The sequence below is a fragment of the Poromitra crassiceps genome (assembly GCF_964638095.1).
Source record: "Poromitra crassiceps genome assembly, chromosome: 21".
NCBI classification, from domain to species: Eukaryota; Metazoa; Chordata; class Actinopteri; order Beryciformes; family Melamphaidae; genus Poromitra; species Poromitra crassiceps.
The window spans coordinates 15105314-15121774 of record NC_139638.1 but is presented as its reverse complement, the minus strand read 5'-3'; the positions used below and the strand labels follow the sequence as shown (position 1 = coordinate 15121774).

The 16461-nt window shown below is 42.3% G+C and overlaps 1 protein-coding gene across 1 annotated transcript; it reads left to right on the top strand.

Annotated features, from left to right (window-relative positions):
- Positions 1-1170: 1170 nt before the first annotated feature.
- Positions 1171-15823, top strand: kcmf1 (potassium channel modulatory factor 1). Its single transcript, XM_083657475.1, has 7 exons — positions 1171-1216; positions 4281-4448; positions 4776-4915; positions 9322-9433; positions 10409-10600; positions 12886-13180; positions 14130-15823. The coding sequence occupies exons 1-7, from the start codon at positions 1201-1203 to the stop codon at positions 14395-14397; spliced, it is 1191 nt and encodes a 396-aa protein (XP_083513601.1). The 5' UTR covers positions 1171-1200; the 3' UTR covers positions 14398-15823.
- The last annotated feature ends 638 nt before the right edge of the window (positions 15824-16461 follow it).

The window sequence follows — 16461 nt, the reverse complement described above, 5'->3', positions numbered from 1 at the left end:
GAGAAAGGGGCACAAAGTGAGAGTTGTGAGACTCAGCCCAATCCTCTCTACACTGAGAAAGGGGCACAAAGTGAGAGTTGTGAGACTCAGCCCACTCCTCTACACTGCTGTGAAGTCATTGTAATGCACTGGTTTGTCCTCCTCAGCACAGAAATGAACTGAATCTTCTGTAGAAAAAATAAATTCTTTTGATGAAGAAAGGCTGTGTGTTTTTGTTTAGACAGGATTCAACACATAGCTACAACACAAATGTGATCTGATTAGGTTCTTCTTTCACTTCTCGCAATTTAATGCAAGCAACTACAATCTTGTTAGCTCAACCTAGTTGTAACTCAAATGGGGGAAAAAATCCAACCACAGATTTATGTAGCTATACTACTTCATCAGCGAACTTCACAGCTTTAGCTAATCGCTCCCTGCTTACATGAGCTCCTGTTGCCAAATCTCGCGAGTGTGTTGCTGAGACAGAGACAGGTCTCGAACAAAGTACATTTTCTCCTTATCTGCTTGTATGAAAAATGCCATTTTTGTAGCAGAATGTTCAGAAGATTTGTGGCTTGTGGAAAATGGACCCAATATTTACTTTGATGATTATGTGGTGAAAGAATCAGTCATGATCTGAGATCATGTGCACTTGACCATGGACTTTTGTGATCCAGTGCCTCCTTACTGTTTTGCTTGCACCTGTGTTACTTCCTACATTTTAGACACAAAATGGGTGAATTTGTGGGAAGTGAAAGGTGAAAAGGCATGGTGCTACTACCATAGATATTATATTACTTAAAACCCCATCGTCTTTGGTGCTACCTCCTACTCTCCTACCCTCCTAAGGGGGCGTGGCAGTGGTGAAACCCACGTGATAAAAGGTGGGCGGAGATAAACGTTTGACTCCGCCCACGTTGAGCAGTGGAGCAGTGAGGGTAGGCTCTGAGTGAGGGTACTTGTGGTAAAAAAAAAAAAAAAAAATCATGGGCCGGTGATTTTCTATGGAGGAGCCCGCCCCCTAGTGGCCACCCTACGGTAAATGACACTCGGGGAGGGGAAGCAGAACAGCTAAACTGTAAGCTAGGGGCTCCATCTTGCTGGAAAAAGAGGAGAAGGAGCACACGCCTTTTTAGTTTTGTCCCTTAGAAAGCTGCACCTTTTCCCCGTGAAGCGTGCCGGGGAGCCCGAGGAGGGGGCTGTGTCAGTGTCTGTAGGATGTCCCGACATGAGGGTGAGTGTATAATACACAGCTCCACAGCGCCTTGGTAGCTACCTGGTTAGCTATAGCTCCTTAGCTAGCATGCTAAGTGGATGTTCAAGTCAGGGGCTTGTTGTGTTGTATATATTGCTTTTCACTTATCACAACCTGCCCTTCCCGGCTGTGGATAGCACTGGCATTCATGTATGTCGGCTCGCTCAATTTGAGTCAAGAACGCTTTAACGTTATAACTTCAGCCAGTCTCGCAATGATAAGGCAAGATACCGGAGCTTAGCCGTTAGCCATTGCTAACCACTTCGTTACCTTAACGTTACGTTAGCTTAAACTAGCGAGCCAAGCTAACGTGTGCTAACATCAGGTTAACGCTACTCCGTCCTGCAAGTGAACGCTACTTCTCCCGGCGCGCTCATTACATTTGCGTTACAAGTTGTGTGTTGTGGTGTGTTATGCACGTTATCTTTGGCAGACACGTTGGGTCGACATGTGTCCATGAGTGTTTGTGGTTGCAACAGCGCAACATTCCGTCTTGTTGGTGAATGCACTGTCATCAAGAAGACAGCAAGTCAGAGGCCTCAGTCGTTGACCGTGAATCAACCACTAGCTGGTGAGCTAGCTACTAGCTAGGGAGCTAGTGTTGACTTAAGTTATGATGACTTGCTAACCAGATGGGGCTCCGTTTGGGGATCCAGGTCTGGGAGTTTGGCCGTCTCTAGTTACTGGTAGCGAAAATAGGCCAATCAGTAGGTTGTTATCCTATTGAATCACCCCAAGAGTTGCTATGGTTTTAGTTTCTGCAAACATAGAGCAACATCTGCTTAGTTGGCTTCAGGAGAACCAAAGGGAGTACCTGATGTTATTCAGTCGGCTAGAACAGCAAGACTGTCACATTTGCCTGAGTTAATAAACTAAGTTCGTTATTAACATGTTGACACAGGCACATTATGTCCTTCCAGCTAGACTATGTTCTTAGTGTGTGTGGTGAATGAGAATTTGACTAATTTTGAGTTAGCTGATATAGGTGGTTTAAGATTGGTTGTTAGTAGTTAGGCTAGCAGGTGTATTAGATGAGTCTACTAAATAGTTTTAGCATAAGGTGTAGACAACACCTTATGCTAAAACTATTTATTGTACAAGCCAGGTTGGACCAGCCTTGACAGAGGAAATTCACCTTAGCACTTTGAGGTGTAAGTGGAAATCCGTTTGTGTCGGTGTCTCTGTTGATGTAGACCTAGTCTTGTCATTTCTCTCAAAAGGCCTAGTAGCTACCATTTTACAGACACATCTTGATAAGCAGGGGTCTCAGTCTTCTACAGGTCAGTTGTGTTGAGTGTGTGGCTCTGCATTACTTGTCAGCGTTATGGGCAGTGTCAAGCTGAGGTGATTACAACCCAGTGGTATGGAGGAGTAGCACAGGTTTTGCCAAATGTTCAGTGAAGGAAAAGCTATGAAACAAGTGAACTCCAGGGCTGTCTTGGAAGTTGGCACCTGCATGTTTGTTCGCTGATCAGTCTGTTGATTCATACTAGCTTCTAGTTGCAGCCGGCCGAGGAGCTCAGTGATGTGAGGATGGACTTCATCATTATTGATTCGAGATAGTTCTTTGGCTGGACAATAGCGTGTAGTTTGAGGTAGTTGTATGGTTTAAGATCTGATTTGACATCAGGGTTTTCATTTGTGCTCAGTCTTAGCACAGCAGAGAACATGTATTAAATAGGGATGGGCATTGTAAGGGATTTAAATACTCGAGTACTCTCCTTCTGTTATGAAAGAGTACTCGAGTAATCCCCCCCCCCCCCCCCCCCCCCCCCCCCCCCGGGGGAACGACACACACACATGAAAGATCCTAAGTTTGGCTATGTTAAGCAGTTACCATTAGCATTCGCCAAATGCCTGTGATGAGAGCAGGGGTGATCTGCTTTGTATGGGGCTGTTCACAGCAACTTCACACACATTACCAATTTTGCATGGAAAAAGCGCTGCCTGGTGCACTTTTTAGTTTTTACAGATTGACTGTGATAAGGTGATCCGGTGTTAGCCGTTAGCCTACCTCAGTAAAAGTAATTCCCAATACATGTTGGTAATCATTCCATACTGCTTCTTGATCACTGTTAAGTAAATCCACTTATTAAAAACTCTGGTGTTCTGCCAAAAAGTGATAACTGCAAACATGATAACTGCAAACAGTAATAATGTTCGCTAACGTTAACCGCAAAAACCACCAACAACATCCGAGTGATGGTCCCCGCCCGTGGTGAAACACGGAACGTTTGGCTATGGTAAACAAAGTTACTGTCAGGGGTCCGTTAGTCAAAGTGGTCCGTCCGAGTAAAAAACATCTAACGTTACCATCTTTGCTTGCACATCTATATATAAATTGGCCATGAACGGAAAACAACTGCAATCAAATCTTGTTTATTTTACATCTGCTGAATATAGATTGCGTTAATATACATGGACGTCTGTGTTGCTGGCGATTCGCCAGACGCTGTTAACGTTAGATCGGCCATTTTTATAGGGGAGGGGGTGGGGCGAGTACCCGGACAGCGGAAACGGTACTCGAGTACTCTCGTTACAAACGAGTACTCGAGTACCCGAGTACTCTCCCCCATCCCTAGTATTAAAGTGCTGAAAGAAGATTTTCCTGTTCGGAAATCAGTTTATAAAACTGTACCTGGAGTAGACATTTTTAAATTTGGCGTGGAAAGTAGATGAGAATCGGGAATTTGGCTCTACTGTATGTACAATTGGGACCATAGCTTTAGATTAGAAGCTTTATTTTATTTGGAATTGGTCTTGTGTACAGTACACCACTGATCTGTGCCATATTCATTCGTCTCATACCTGGCTCTCAGCCTCGTCTTTGCCATTGCCTTCTTGAAACCTTGCTAGTGACGTCGATTGGAATGCCAGAATCCTTAACTGCTGGCACTTGCTGGCGTTGGGCAATGGGTGCCACTGCTAAACACATGCTCATGCTAAGTGAGACGAGCCCAGAGGTTTGAGACTGCTCTCTCACAGTTCTTCTATCCTAACTTGATGTTGAAATGATGATCTGATGTCCTTGTCTCCTTGGCAGGTGTGAGCTGTGATGCATGTTTAAAAGGGAACTTTAGAGGCCGACGGTTCAAGTGTTTAATTTGCTACGACTACGACCTGTGTGCATCGTGCTACGAGAGTGGAGCCACGACAACGAGACACACCACAGAGCACCCCATGCAGTGTATATTAACCAGGGTAGACTATGGTAAGAACCCACAGAGCACCCCATGCAGTGTATATTAACCAGGGTAGACTATGGTAAGGACTTAACCAGACAGAAACCCACCAGGCTCACTGGTCACACGCAAATCCAACATACACACGCCCGTGTGATATGAAATATTTGTTTTATGACTTGGTTGTAGCCTACCTATAGTAATAAGCCTACCATGTGATTACAAATGATCTATTGTGACTCCAGTTTAGATTAATAATATCACTCATGAAACACAAGTCATTGTACTGAATCTACTATTTGATGTCAATCATCAGAATGTTGGTTGACAGATGCTCTGTTGCTGTCCTCTCCCAGACTTGTATTATGGAGGAGACACGTTCTCAGTAGAGCAGCCCCAGTCGTTCACCTGTCCTTACTGTGGCAAGATGGGTTACACAGAGACGTCCCTGCAGGAGCACGTCACCTCGGAGCACGCGGAGACGTCTACAGAGGTGGTGAGTATATAAGCCCCCGTTCACACTAGACTTCTACAGAGGTGGTGAGTATATAAGCCCCCGTTCACACTAGACTTCTACAGAGGTGGTGAGTATATAAGCCCCCGTTCACACTAGACGCCGAAGCAACACTCAACCTAAGCTGCACCTGCGCTGAACCCACAAGTTTCATTTAGGCGTCCTTGTTAACAGGTGAGGCCGTTCACACTAGGGATGTTCATCAATTATCGAAAATCGATAATTGATCGTTAAGGAATTGAATCGATCATGTGGAATTTGGATCGATTATTGTTATTATTATTATTATTTATTTATTTATTTATTTTTCTTTTGCGGACTAGGTTTGGGTGGAATTTGTTCCAGACAGAGTAAAAAAAAAAAAATATATATATATATACATATATATATATATTATTATTATAATTACGCTATCGATAATCGATAATTGATCGTTAATTTTCCCGATTTTCGATTATGGAAATTTTTCAAAATAAACATCCCTAGTTCACACCACCCACGCGCGTGCGCCACGCCGAAGCCACGCTCACGCCTCGCTCAAGCGATCGTTCAGGATTCACGCCTATTCCAAGCGTGACGCGTGCTGAAGCCGAGCATTGATCTGTCGAGCCAGGCATGAAGTCAATGGGAGTTGCGGGCGTGTTCAAGGCGCGCCGAGGAGGCGCTGAGAGGAAAAGAGAAGGCTTCTTGTGTGAACGGTTAGGCGTCAGTTCAGCTTGTGCTGCTTCAAGCTTCAGTTCTACTTACGTTTGACGTCCTGTGTGAACAGCGGCTAATACAGCAGCACGCATGCAGCCACATGAACTGTACAGCTTTGCTTACATATACACTAACACTTTCTATCAAGGTACTTATTAAGCACTGACTCACTGCTGATTAGCATGCATAGTACTAGCATATTAGCTGTTTATTATCCATTATAAAGCACTTATTAATGCCTTATTCTCCATGATCATATTCTACAACTAGTAGTTTTCACTCAATAACCTCCTAATTACTGCTTATTGATAGTAAGTAAGCAAGTTGTTGTGCATGAATTACCATCTTAGGGTGTATTCACACCCGTAGCTCGTTTGCTTTGTTCCAATTCAGGGTCTTAATTGATTCAATTGTTGCATTTGTGCCTTGGTTTGTTTGTGTTTACACGGCCACAAATCAAACGTAGTAATAGTATCGCTGGATTGGCCAGGAGACACTCCGCTAGGCTAATAGCCTCCCGGGATGGAATTTTTTTTGTCCAGAGATCTTATATGATAAGCGACTTTGAGTACTTAGAAAAGCGCTATATAAATTGAATGTATTATTATTATATGATTATAAGAAGGTGTGTATTTTGGGTAGGGCTACATTGTACGTCGGGTGAGCGAGGAGAGAGAGAGAGAGACAGAAAGAGAGAGAGAGAGAGAGAGAAAGAGCGAGGGAGAGGGATAAAGAGTTTTTATTTATTTATCTATCCAACACATCCAACATCTATCCCAGTCTGATTGTCGACAATCAGACTGATTGTCTGATTCAATCAGATCTGATTCAATCAGACAATCTCATCACAAAGAAGGCTCTGGCTCTGATGACCACGACTTGTTTTTATTGACTATATTGGAGACCAGAGGTAAGTTGGTCCAGTTCAAACTGCTGATGCAGTAATGCAAAAATTCCCCAAAGTGTCTCCATCCGGTTATCGTCACTCTCCGTGCAGTATACTGTGAGGTACAGTACAGTACACTGTGAGGTACAGTACACTGAAGTACAGTACACTGTGAGGTACAGTACACTGAAGTACAGTACACTGTGAGGTACAGTACACTGAAGTACAGTACACTGTGAGGTACAGTACAGTACACTGTGAGGTACAGTACAGTACACTGTGAGGTACAGTACACTGTGAGGTACAGTACAGTACACTGAGGTACAGTACACTGTGAGGTACAGTACAGTACACTGAGGTACAGTACACTGTGAGGTACAGCACAGTACACTGTGAGGTACTGGTACAGTACACTGAGGTACAGTACACTGTGAGGTACAGTACAGCACACTGTGAGGTACAGTACAGTACACTGTGAGGTACAGCCCTCCACTTACCGGTACAGCTCCATACCCCCGTTAAAGTCACCAAAAACATATTCCAACAGCGCCAAAAGCATGTTGTGACTCGTGTACTCACCACGCGATGAAATCCAAACTGTGGAGAACCGGTCATTTTCGAAGGTAAATAGATAGCCGGAATTACTTTACAATTTTTAAAATAAAAAAAATCAAGAAATTTCTCTGGCATTTTTGCGGTATCAAATGCGTACTGCACCGTGACACTACTGTGTCGTACTGAACCGTGAATCTTGTGAACCGTTACACCCCTTATGAATTAACATCAGACGTTACAGATTACAGAGAAATGTGACTTGGATTGAGTTGAGTGGAACTAGTTTGAAATGTGGGAACTGAATTAAAGACACATGAACGACCGAAACATGTTTGAAGCCTTGATGATGTTGGGATGAATGTGTGACTAACCAGCTTTATTTCAAACCGGCTCCCTGTGCTGTTGAAAAATAGGCCAGCCTTAAGACCTGTATGCTACTGCTAATGAGTTGGTGCTGACAGTCACACAATACAATGGTCTAGATTAGATCATGTTAAATGAAACAATTGAATAGCTTAAAGGAACACTGCCCATTTTCAACCAGCTTTGTATCATTAGAACATCAGTAGTATATCAGAAAACTGTAAACTGTTTTGAAGTCTGTCATTTAATTTGACAGTTATTGAGTGTGAAAGTGTGGACCAGTGACATCACTGGTCCACACTAACTCAAATGAATAACTCATTAACTCAAATCAACTCTCAATAACTGTCAAACTAGATGAATGACTTCAAAACCGTCATATAGTTTGACAGTTATTGAGAGTTGATTTGAGTTAATGAGTTATTAATTTGAGTTAGTGTGGACCAGTGATGTCACCGGTCCACACTTTAACACTCAATAACTGTCAAATCAAATGACAGACTTCAAAACAGTTTACAGTTTTCTGATATACTACTGATGTTCTAATGATACAAAGCTGGTTGAAAATGGGCGGAGTGTTCCTTTAACACCTTAAGTGCCATAGCCGAAATAATTCGTCTTACATAATCCAACGCTTAAGTGCCAGAGCCGAGTTTACTCGTCTTACATAAACATTTTTTTTTTTTGACGGTGGGACATCAATCAACAACTTTTACATCTTCGAGATCACTATTGGAGCAAGATAATGTGTATAATCTATTTTACCGACCCACTAAGTGTTGACAGTGCTCCCCCAGACGACCGAAATCAAAGAAAAAACTGCCGCGGGACCAAGCCGTTCAAGGAAATGCCGTGGCGATTTTACAGTAATCCATTCAAGACTTGTCTTGCCTGAGAGCGGCCGCGCACCGGCAGCAGCACACAGAGAGCGGAGAGCGATTTGCAAAATAGATCATAGGTGAAACACACTTTGAAACACCTCAGAAAGGCCAGAATCAACATCTGCCCATCGCCCACGCATTCCCCGGCCCATCTTGACTCGCACAAGGAGCGTCCGCACGCAGGCAAGCAGGCAGGCAGGCACACAGGCAGGCAGCAGCAAAAGCGCTTCTGACACGCCCGCTGTACAGCCAGGAGGAAGGAGGAGAAGACACACGGAGGGAGGAGTTTGAATGAGAGGGGTGTTTCCTGTTGTTATGGAGGAAATTACTGTTCAAAACTATTGTTTAGAATGTCTGACGGTCTTACTGATGCCAAAAATGAATGGTTAAAGTGACTGTTTCACAAAAAGCCATTTATCTCTGAATAAATTTCCAGACGCTGAAACCATGCTGTACTCAACGGCTAATATCTACATAACTACTAACTCTGCAAACTAACTCTTTTAGACAGAGAAAGCACACATTCTATTAGTTATTTTTAGATGATTGGTGTTCATGAATTCTTAACAGAAAAGAATCCTCGCCTGTTCTAAAATGAGCCAGAATCGTCAAAAACACCCCTGGCACAACTTACCTACAGGAATGAAAACATGGCTGGCATTCAATGTGTTAATAGCTCAGAGAAATTATGAAAAATAAGTCTATTCTACTGATATTTATAAATGGAGAGCCCTGTATTTTATATGACCATTTAAATGCAACCGTGTCTGAATCGGGCAACATAAAAATGCAACTCCAAACGCACAGCGCAAAGTCTCTGGTAAAAGTCGTGTTTGTTTATCGTAATTTCACTTCCAAATACATTTGTATTGTAGATGTAGCTTCTGTACCATGGAGCAACACTCTGTGGACTTATTTTCTAATGTGTTGCAGTGCAGGTAACACCTCTAGTGTGGACAAAATGTGAAACGCTCTTGTGAGACTCTCTCTTACTCTCTTTTCAGATCTGTCCAATATGCGCTGCCTTACCAGGAGGAGACCCCAACCACGTGACGGACGACTTTACAGCTCACCTCACACTCGAACACAGAGCACCTCGAGATTTAATATCCTTTTGTGTGCACGCGCATCGCTGCCTGCATTACTGTATACATATATGTTTACATTACTGTATACATGTTTACATTACTGTATGCATATATGTTTACATTTCTGTATACATACATGTTTACATTACTGTATACATGTTTACATTACTGTATGCATATATGTTTACATTACTGTATACATACATGTTTACATTACTGTATACATGTTTACATTACTGTATGCATACATGTTTACATTACTGTATACATGTTTACATTACTGTATACATGTTTACATTACTGTATACATACATGTTTACATTACTGTATACATGTTTACATTACTGTATACATGTTTACATTACTGTATACATACATGTTTACATTACTGTATACATACATGTTTACATTACTGTATACATGTTTACATTACTGTATGCATACATGTTTACATTACTGTACACATACATGTTTACATTACTGTATACATGTTTACATTACTGTATACATACATGTTTACATTACTGTATACATGTTTACATTACTGTATACATGTTTACATTACTGTATACATACATGTTTACATTACTGTATACATACATGTTTACATTACTGTATACATGTTTACATTACTGTATGCATACATGTTTACATTACTGTACACATACATGTTTACATTACTGTATACATGTTTACATTACTGTATCCATGTTTACATTACTGTATACATACATGTTTACATTACTGTATACATGTACATTACTGTATACATGTTTACATTACTGTATACATATATGTTTACATTACTGTATACATACAGTACATGTTTACATTACTGTATACATATGTTTACATTATTGTATACATACATGTTTACATTACTGTATACATATGTTTACATTACTCTATACATACATGTTTACTTGCATTTGTTTATATGTGGAAAAAACGACGACAACATTGATCGTGTTGCACTTGTTGTGTATGTATTGATCCTTGACAGTTCATGTTTATGATGAGTCCAGCAGTGTCCGGCATGTACGCAGGATGTTCCATCCCGGACGAGGACTCGGTGGTCCCAGAGCGCGCCGCACAAATATGCACTTTACTAGCGGCTCTACGGGGGGTCTCTCCTCCTCCTCGCAAAGCTCCACCTACACCCCCAGTAACAGAGAAGCTATGGACCCCATCGCAGGTGAGGAGCAGGGGGGGCTTTGAGTTGTATGACGTGATTGAAACCTGGCTTATGGGAATATGTGGTTAAAACCAGGCCCAGGGCACTGTTAGGGGTAATACCTGAAGGCCTAGGCGGGAGGGCCAAAAAATATCTTCTCTACTATCTCTACTAACTACAGCCTTAAAGTGTATTACTATAAGATGGTTGAAACCAGATCCTCCCACATATAATATATGGATTCAAAAAGTGTGGGATATTTACCAGATGGAGCAAATCACTTACACACTAAGGCTTCAGAAACCAACTTTTGTTAAAAGATGGGGCCTGTCATGACTCTATTAATGCAATGAGGTTTACTACCCAATGCTGGACGCCCCCCTAGTCTAATTTCCATTCTCTCACACATTTCTGATAGATATCATGTGCATACATAGACACTAGTTCCCCCGATGTACATGTCTCTCTCTCTTCTCTCTCTCTCTCTCTCTCTCTCTCTCTCTCTTGCTCTCCCTCTCTATGAAGCGCTGCTGGACATATGTATATGTTGGAGTGGAGGTTTATTATTTTTGATTTGTTTGTTTTCAGGTTTGGTGTTCATTATTATTGTCATTACAAGCTATGAGTGTATATACAATGATAATGTGTACAATAAGCACGCTGCTGGAAAAGGAAAAAGCAAACAACTGTAATCGAAGGAATACAATGTATGATGTACAATGTTGATGTAAACCAAATAAGAATTAAGTAAAAAACAAACAAAAAATAACAGGCACAGACGCCTGGGCCTGGGACCAACCACATGCAGGAACATGGATTATGGGGTCGGGAAGTCGATAACGTTATATAAATATATTTTTGATTATAGAGGCTGCTGCCAGTGACCCCCCCCCCTCAGTTCAAGATGTTCAGTTAGGAAAAGGCAAAATAAATAAACTGCTGTTTAACATGAAAGATTTCTCAGCACAATTACGAGTGCAGCTGCAATCAAATAACTAATGTCATATTTTTTCACTTCCATTCTCCCACTTTGAAAAAGCTCTGAACCTCTGATCTACACGACAGTATGGTCTTTAGATCAGGACTTATCCTCTGAACCTCTGATCTACACGACAGTATGGTCTTTAGATCAGGACTTACTGAACCTCTGATCTACACGAGAGTATGGTCTTTAGATCAGGACTTACTGAACCTCTGATCTACACGACAGTATGGTCTTTAGATCAGGACTTATCCTCTGAACCTCTGATCTACACGACAGTATGGTCTTTAGATCAGGACTTACTGAACCTCTGATCTACACGACAGTATGGTCTTTAGATCAGGACTTACTGAACCTCTGATCTACACGAGAGTATGGTCTTTAGATCATGACTTACTGAACCTCTGATCTACACGAGAGTATGGTCTTTAGATCATGACTTACTGAACCTCTGATCTACACGACAGTATGGTCTTTAGATCAGGACTTACTGAACCTCTGATCTACACGAGAGTATGGTCTTTAGATCATGACTTACTGAACCTCTGATCTACACGAGAGTATGGTCTTTAGATCATGACTTACTGAACCTCTGATCTACACGACAGTATGGTCTTTAGATCAGGACTTACTGAACCTCTGATCTACACGAGAGTATGGTCTTTAGATCATGACTTACTGAACCTCTGATCTACACGACAGTATGGTCTTTAGATCAGGACTTATCCTCTGAACCGAGTCTGATCTACACCACAGTATGGTCTTTAGATCAGGACATCCTCTGAACCGAGTCTGATCTACACCACAGTATGGTCTTTAGATCATGACTTATCCTCTGAACCTCTGATCTACACGACAGTATGGTCTTTAGATCAGGACTTATCCTCTGAACCTCTGATCTACACCACAGTATGGTCTTTAGATCATGACTTACTGAACCTCTGATCTACACGAGAGTATGGTCTTTAGATCAGGACTTATCCTCTGAACCTCTGATCTACACGACAGTATGGTCTTTAGATCAGGACTTATCCTCTGAACCTCTGATCTACACCACAGTATGGTCTTTAGATCAGGACTTATCCTCTGAACCTCTGATCTACACGACAGTATGGTCTTTAGATCATGACTTACTGAACCTCTGATCTACACGAGAGTATGGTCTTTAGATCATGACTTACTGAACCTCTGATCTACATGACAGTATGGTCTTTAGATCAGGACTTATCCTCTGAACCGAGTCTGATCTACACGACAGTATGGTCTTTAGATCAGGACTTATTTGGGAACAACTAATGGTGAGGCTCACTTTTGTCTCCTGCAGAGCTGTTGTCTCAGCTGTCAGGTGTGAGGCGTGCAGCAGGGGGACAGATCAACTCCTCAGGTCCTTCAGCGTCCCAGCTACAACAGCTCCAGATGCAGCTGCAGTTGGAGCGCCAGCAGGCGCAGGCGGCGCGCCAGCAGCTGGAGACGGGCCGTCACGCGACGCGACGTAGCAACAACCCGGGCAACATGGGCTCCACCATCCCCCCACCCAACGCAGCATCCGCCAACGCCACCACCACGGTCGAAAGCAATCCCTCATCCTCATCTCACAGCTCCCAATTCCTACTAGCACGGTGAGTCTGGTTAACATCACGTCGACTAGGAGTTTCTTGATTTTGGCACTTTTGTAAACCACAAATTGCTTTGTTTTTAGGGGGTCTGCACTGTCTAATATGCTGAATGTTGTTCATCAGTCTATTCACAACCGTCTTTTTCTTAATCTATTATATATTGTTTTTTTTTTTGTTTTTTTTATGATGTGCAATAAACTAAACTAATTGCATTTTGATTGTAATTATCACTAATATAATATAGTGGTGGAATGCTCTATACATAAACACACACAAACACACACAAATAATGAAAAGTCAGTTGTAAGTTATTGTTAACTAGTTGGTAGATTATTGATAAAAACAATTGTCAAATTCATCATCATCATCATCATACATAAAATTGACAAAGTGGCTCTTTCTGTCTGTGATTTTGGTCACGTTTTTAGTCTCACATTGTGAGATTTGTGATGATTTTGGTCAGTAATGTCACTGATGATGTCACAATGTCTATGACATCAGTGCTGTCACTTGAGCACTCGATGATGTCATCAGTGATGGTCACTCAAGCAATTGTGATGTCATCATAAGTGATGCAAAGTTGGCAAATTGTGCGCAGCGCATGCCAATAGGGCAGGCGAGGCCACCCAGCAGCTGCGGGCGAGGCCGAGCTGCGTATGCAAGTGGGCGGGCCTAGGAATCTCGCCCGCGCCTAGTTCCTACTTGAAAGTCCTGTGGATCTTCTCCAGAAACAGTTGCATTTTTTCTAGAAAATTCCATATGTCAAGCTCATATCGTCTTCCATAACATTGCAGTCTTATTATAAAGGCCGTGAATCCAGCTCACCAGGTGTGAAGGAATCTGTGGTTTCCTTCACACCTGGTCAAACAGCATGAGCAAGATCTTCTGAATGTAGCAACGGCAGGTCAGCCCAAATGACCTTTGACCTAATAATGACCTTTTTCCTCCCAAGGTTGAATGAACCCAAGCTGTCGGAGGCGGAGCGGCAGCTGCTGGAAGGAGAGCGCGCCGACCGCAGCCTGTTTGTCCAGGAGCTGCTGTTGTCCACGCTGATGCACGAGGAGACGAGCTCCTCTTCGGACGAGGACGAGCGCCGAGACTTCGGCGACTTCGGCGCCATGGGCTGCGTGGAGATCATGCCTTTAGACGTGGCGCTGGAGAACCTTCAGCTTCGAGAGAGCAGCTCTACAGAGAAGGAGCCTCCGCCGCCGCCTCTTTGATGTCCGAGCAGCACGCAGACTGTGTCCCCTCTGCTGCAACTGCCAGTGATGGTTTCCCCCCCCGGTTCCCCCCCCCCTCCTCCTCCTTTTTTCTCCCTTTGTTTTTTGGTGATTGTCATTTCAGGCCCGTCACCATTTTTGTTACATTGCGAACAAAAATAAATGAGAGCAAGTTGGGGTTAAAGTGCAAAAGCGAGTGCGCAATAGCAACTGAGCAAGCGAGAGAAGAGAGAGAGATATATATATATAAATATATATGAAGTTGATAATCAATTCCACGTAACTTTTTTTTTTTGCTTTATCAGGTAAACGTTACAGGTAAGCTGTGTCAGACCTTCGCTTCCTGTCACACGCAAACGGCTCTCCTTATAAATACTCCACATTCAAAACCTGAAGGGGGCGTTTGCTCCTCTGATGAAGCTGCTGTGTTTATTTATGACTATTAATAAATAAAAAGTGCTTGGATGGTTTACCATAACTACTGCATGCAGTTATTTGCAGCGTGCATGACTTTTAATGACCTCTCGTCATTAAAATGGAAAAAGAATATCCCAAAGCTTTCAACTATTTTTAAAGTGTTCTTTCAAAAACGACGACAAATTTGAGTAATTGGCGAAAAACTGACGTGCCGAAATGGAACTCTAACAATATATTTTGTTTGCTCTTTTTGTTTTGTTTTGTTTTGTTTGTTTTTTAATAGTAGAGTGAAAAACAATTGGATTTTGCAGTAGCTCCCGAAGAAATGTTGCAATGTGTCTGTCTCTCAGCTCCAGATTTGCCCTTTTCTCTGTGACGTTGCTGTCTGAATATTATCGATCGCTGCGTTAACGGCAGCAGAACTACTAAAGAGAACCTTAACCAGTTTGTTTTCAAATGGCAGAGGAATACTAGGAACAGAAAAAACTCGAGCTCGCCTCTGAACTTTGCCTAGATGTTGATGTTTTAGTGATAAGCTGTGTAAACACCTATATAGTTTCTAATTTATGAACAACTAGACCTACTCTGTCCATTGCTCCATCAAACTCTTTTCTGTCGTTCATTCTCTGCTTATGTATAGGCCCAGTCTCAGACCACCTGCTTTAGATCACTTTTAGGACTTTTATTTGCTGGGGAACAGGAGCTTGAGACTTTCCACATTGCAGAGATTTTTTTTTACTTTTAATGAGAAGACATTCTAATTTTCTCCGCTAAGGATAGCACTTTCTATTTATTCATTTTTATTTTCAGATTCTTTTTGAGCCTTGATATGAATCATGCCACCTCCATGCCTATACTTTTACCCTCTATGTAAAATACAATGAGATGTATATTGAATTTGTGCGTTAACTTTCATAATGGTTCTAAGACATGGGCAGACTTTTTGTTTTTTAAATGTAAATTTAGAATACAATAAAAACAAACTGCGCACAGCTTTTGATGAAACCAAGAGCCCATCACATCTTGACATTTGTGTTGTTTTGATTCCTCGGATGCTCTTTGTGTGCGGTCAGCATCCTACATCCTGAGGGTTCAACATTGCTTTCACACTCCCATGCTGTTCCTCATAGTAGCTCTGGAAAGTTGGGCACAAATGAATGCAAGGTCATTGGGGTCACACTCCTGCATGTACAAGCTGACTGAAATGTACTCTGTGTGCACTGGATGAAGGTTTAGTGAGCCTCAGTCAGTTTGTACATACGGGAGCGGGACCCCAATGACCTTGCATTCATTTCTGCCCACCTTTCCAGAGCTACTATGAGGAACAGCATGAATTGTGCTGAGAAAGAACTCTACCAATCAACATCATGGGTGAGTAGCAAATAGGGCTAGACTTAAAAAAAAGATATATATATAAATATATATCCCTTTAATACCGTAGGACAGCAACTGAGCGTAGCATTGTGCATCCTTGCTTTCTTCATGCCAGGAGTCTACTCAGACTTGTAACTCGTGTGTCTGCCAGCCTGGTCTCAACCAGGTCCCACAGACGAGACAAGACCACGGTCATCATGGAGCTACTGCCTGCCACAAACACTGCAGCACATCAAGGTAGGCTACATACCAAGCACCTTAAGACATTTTGAA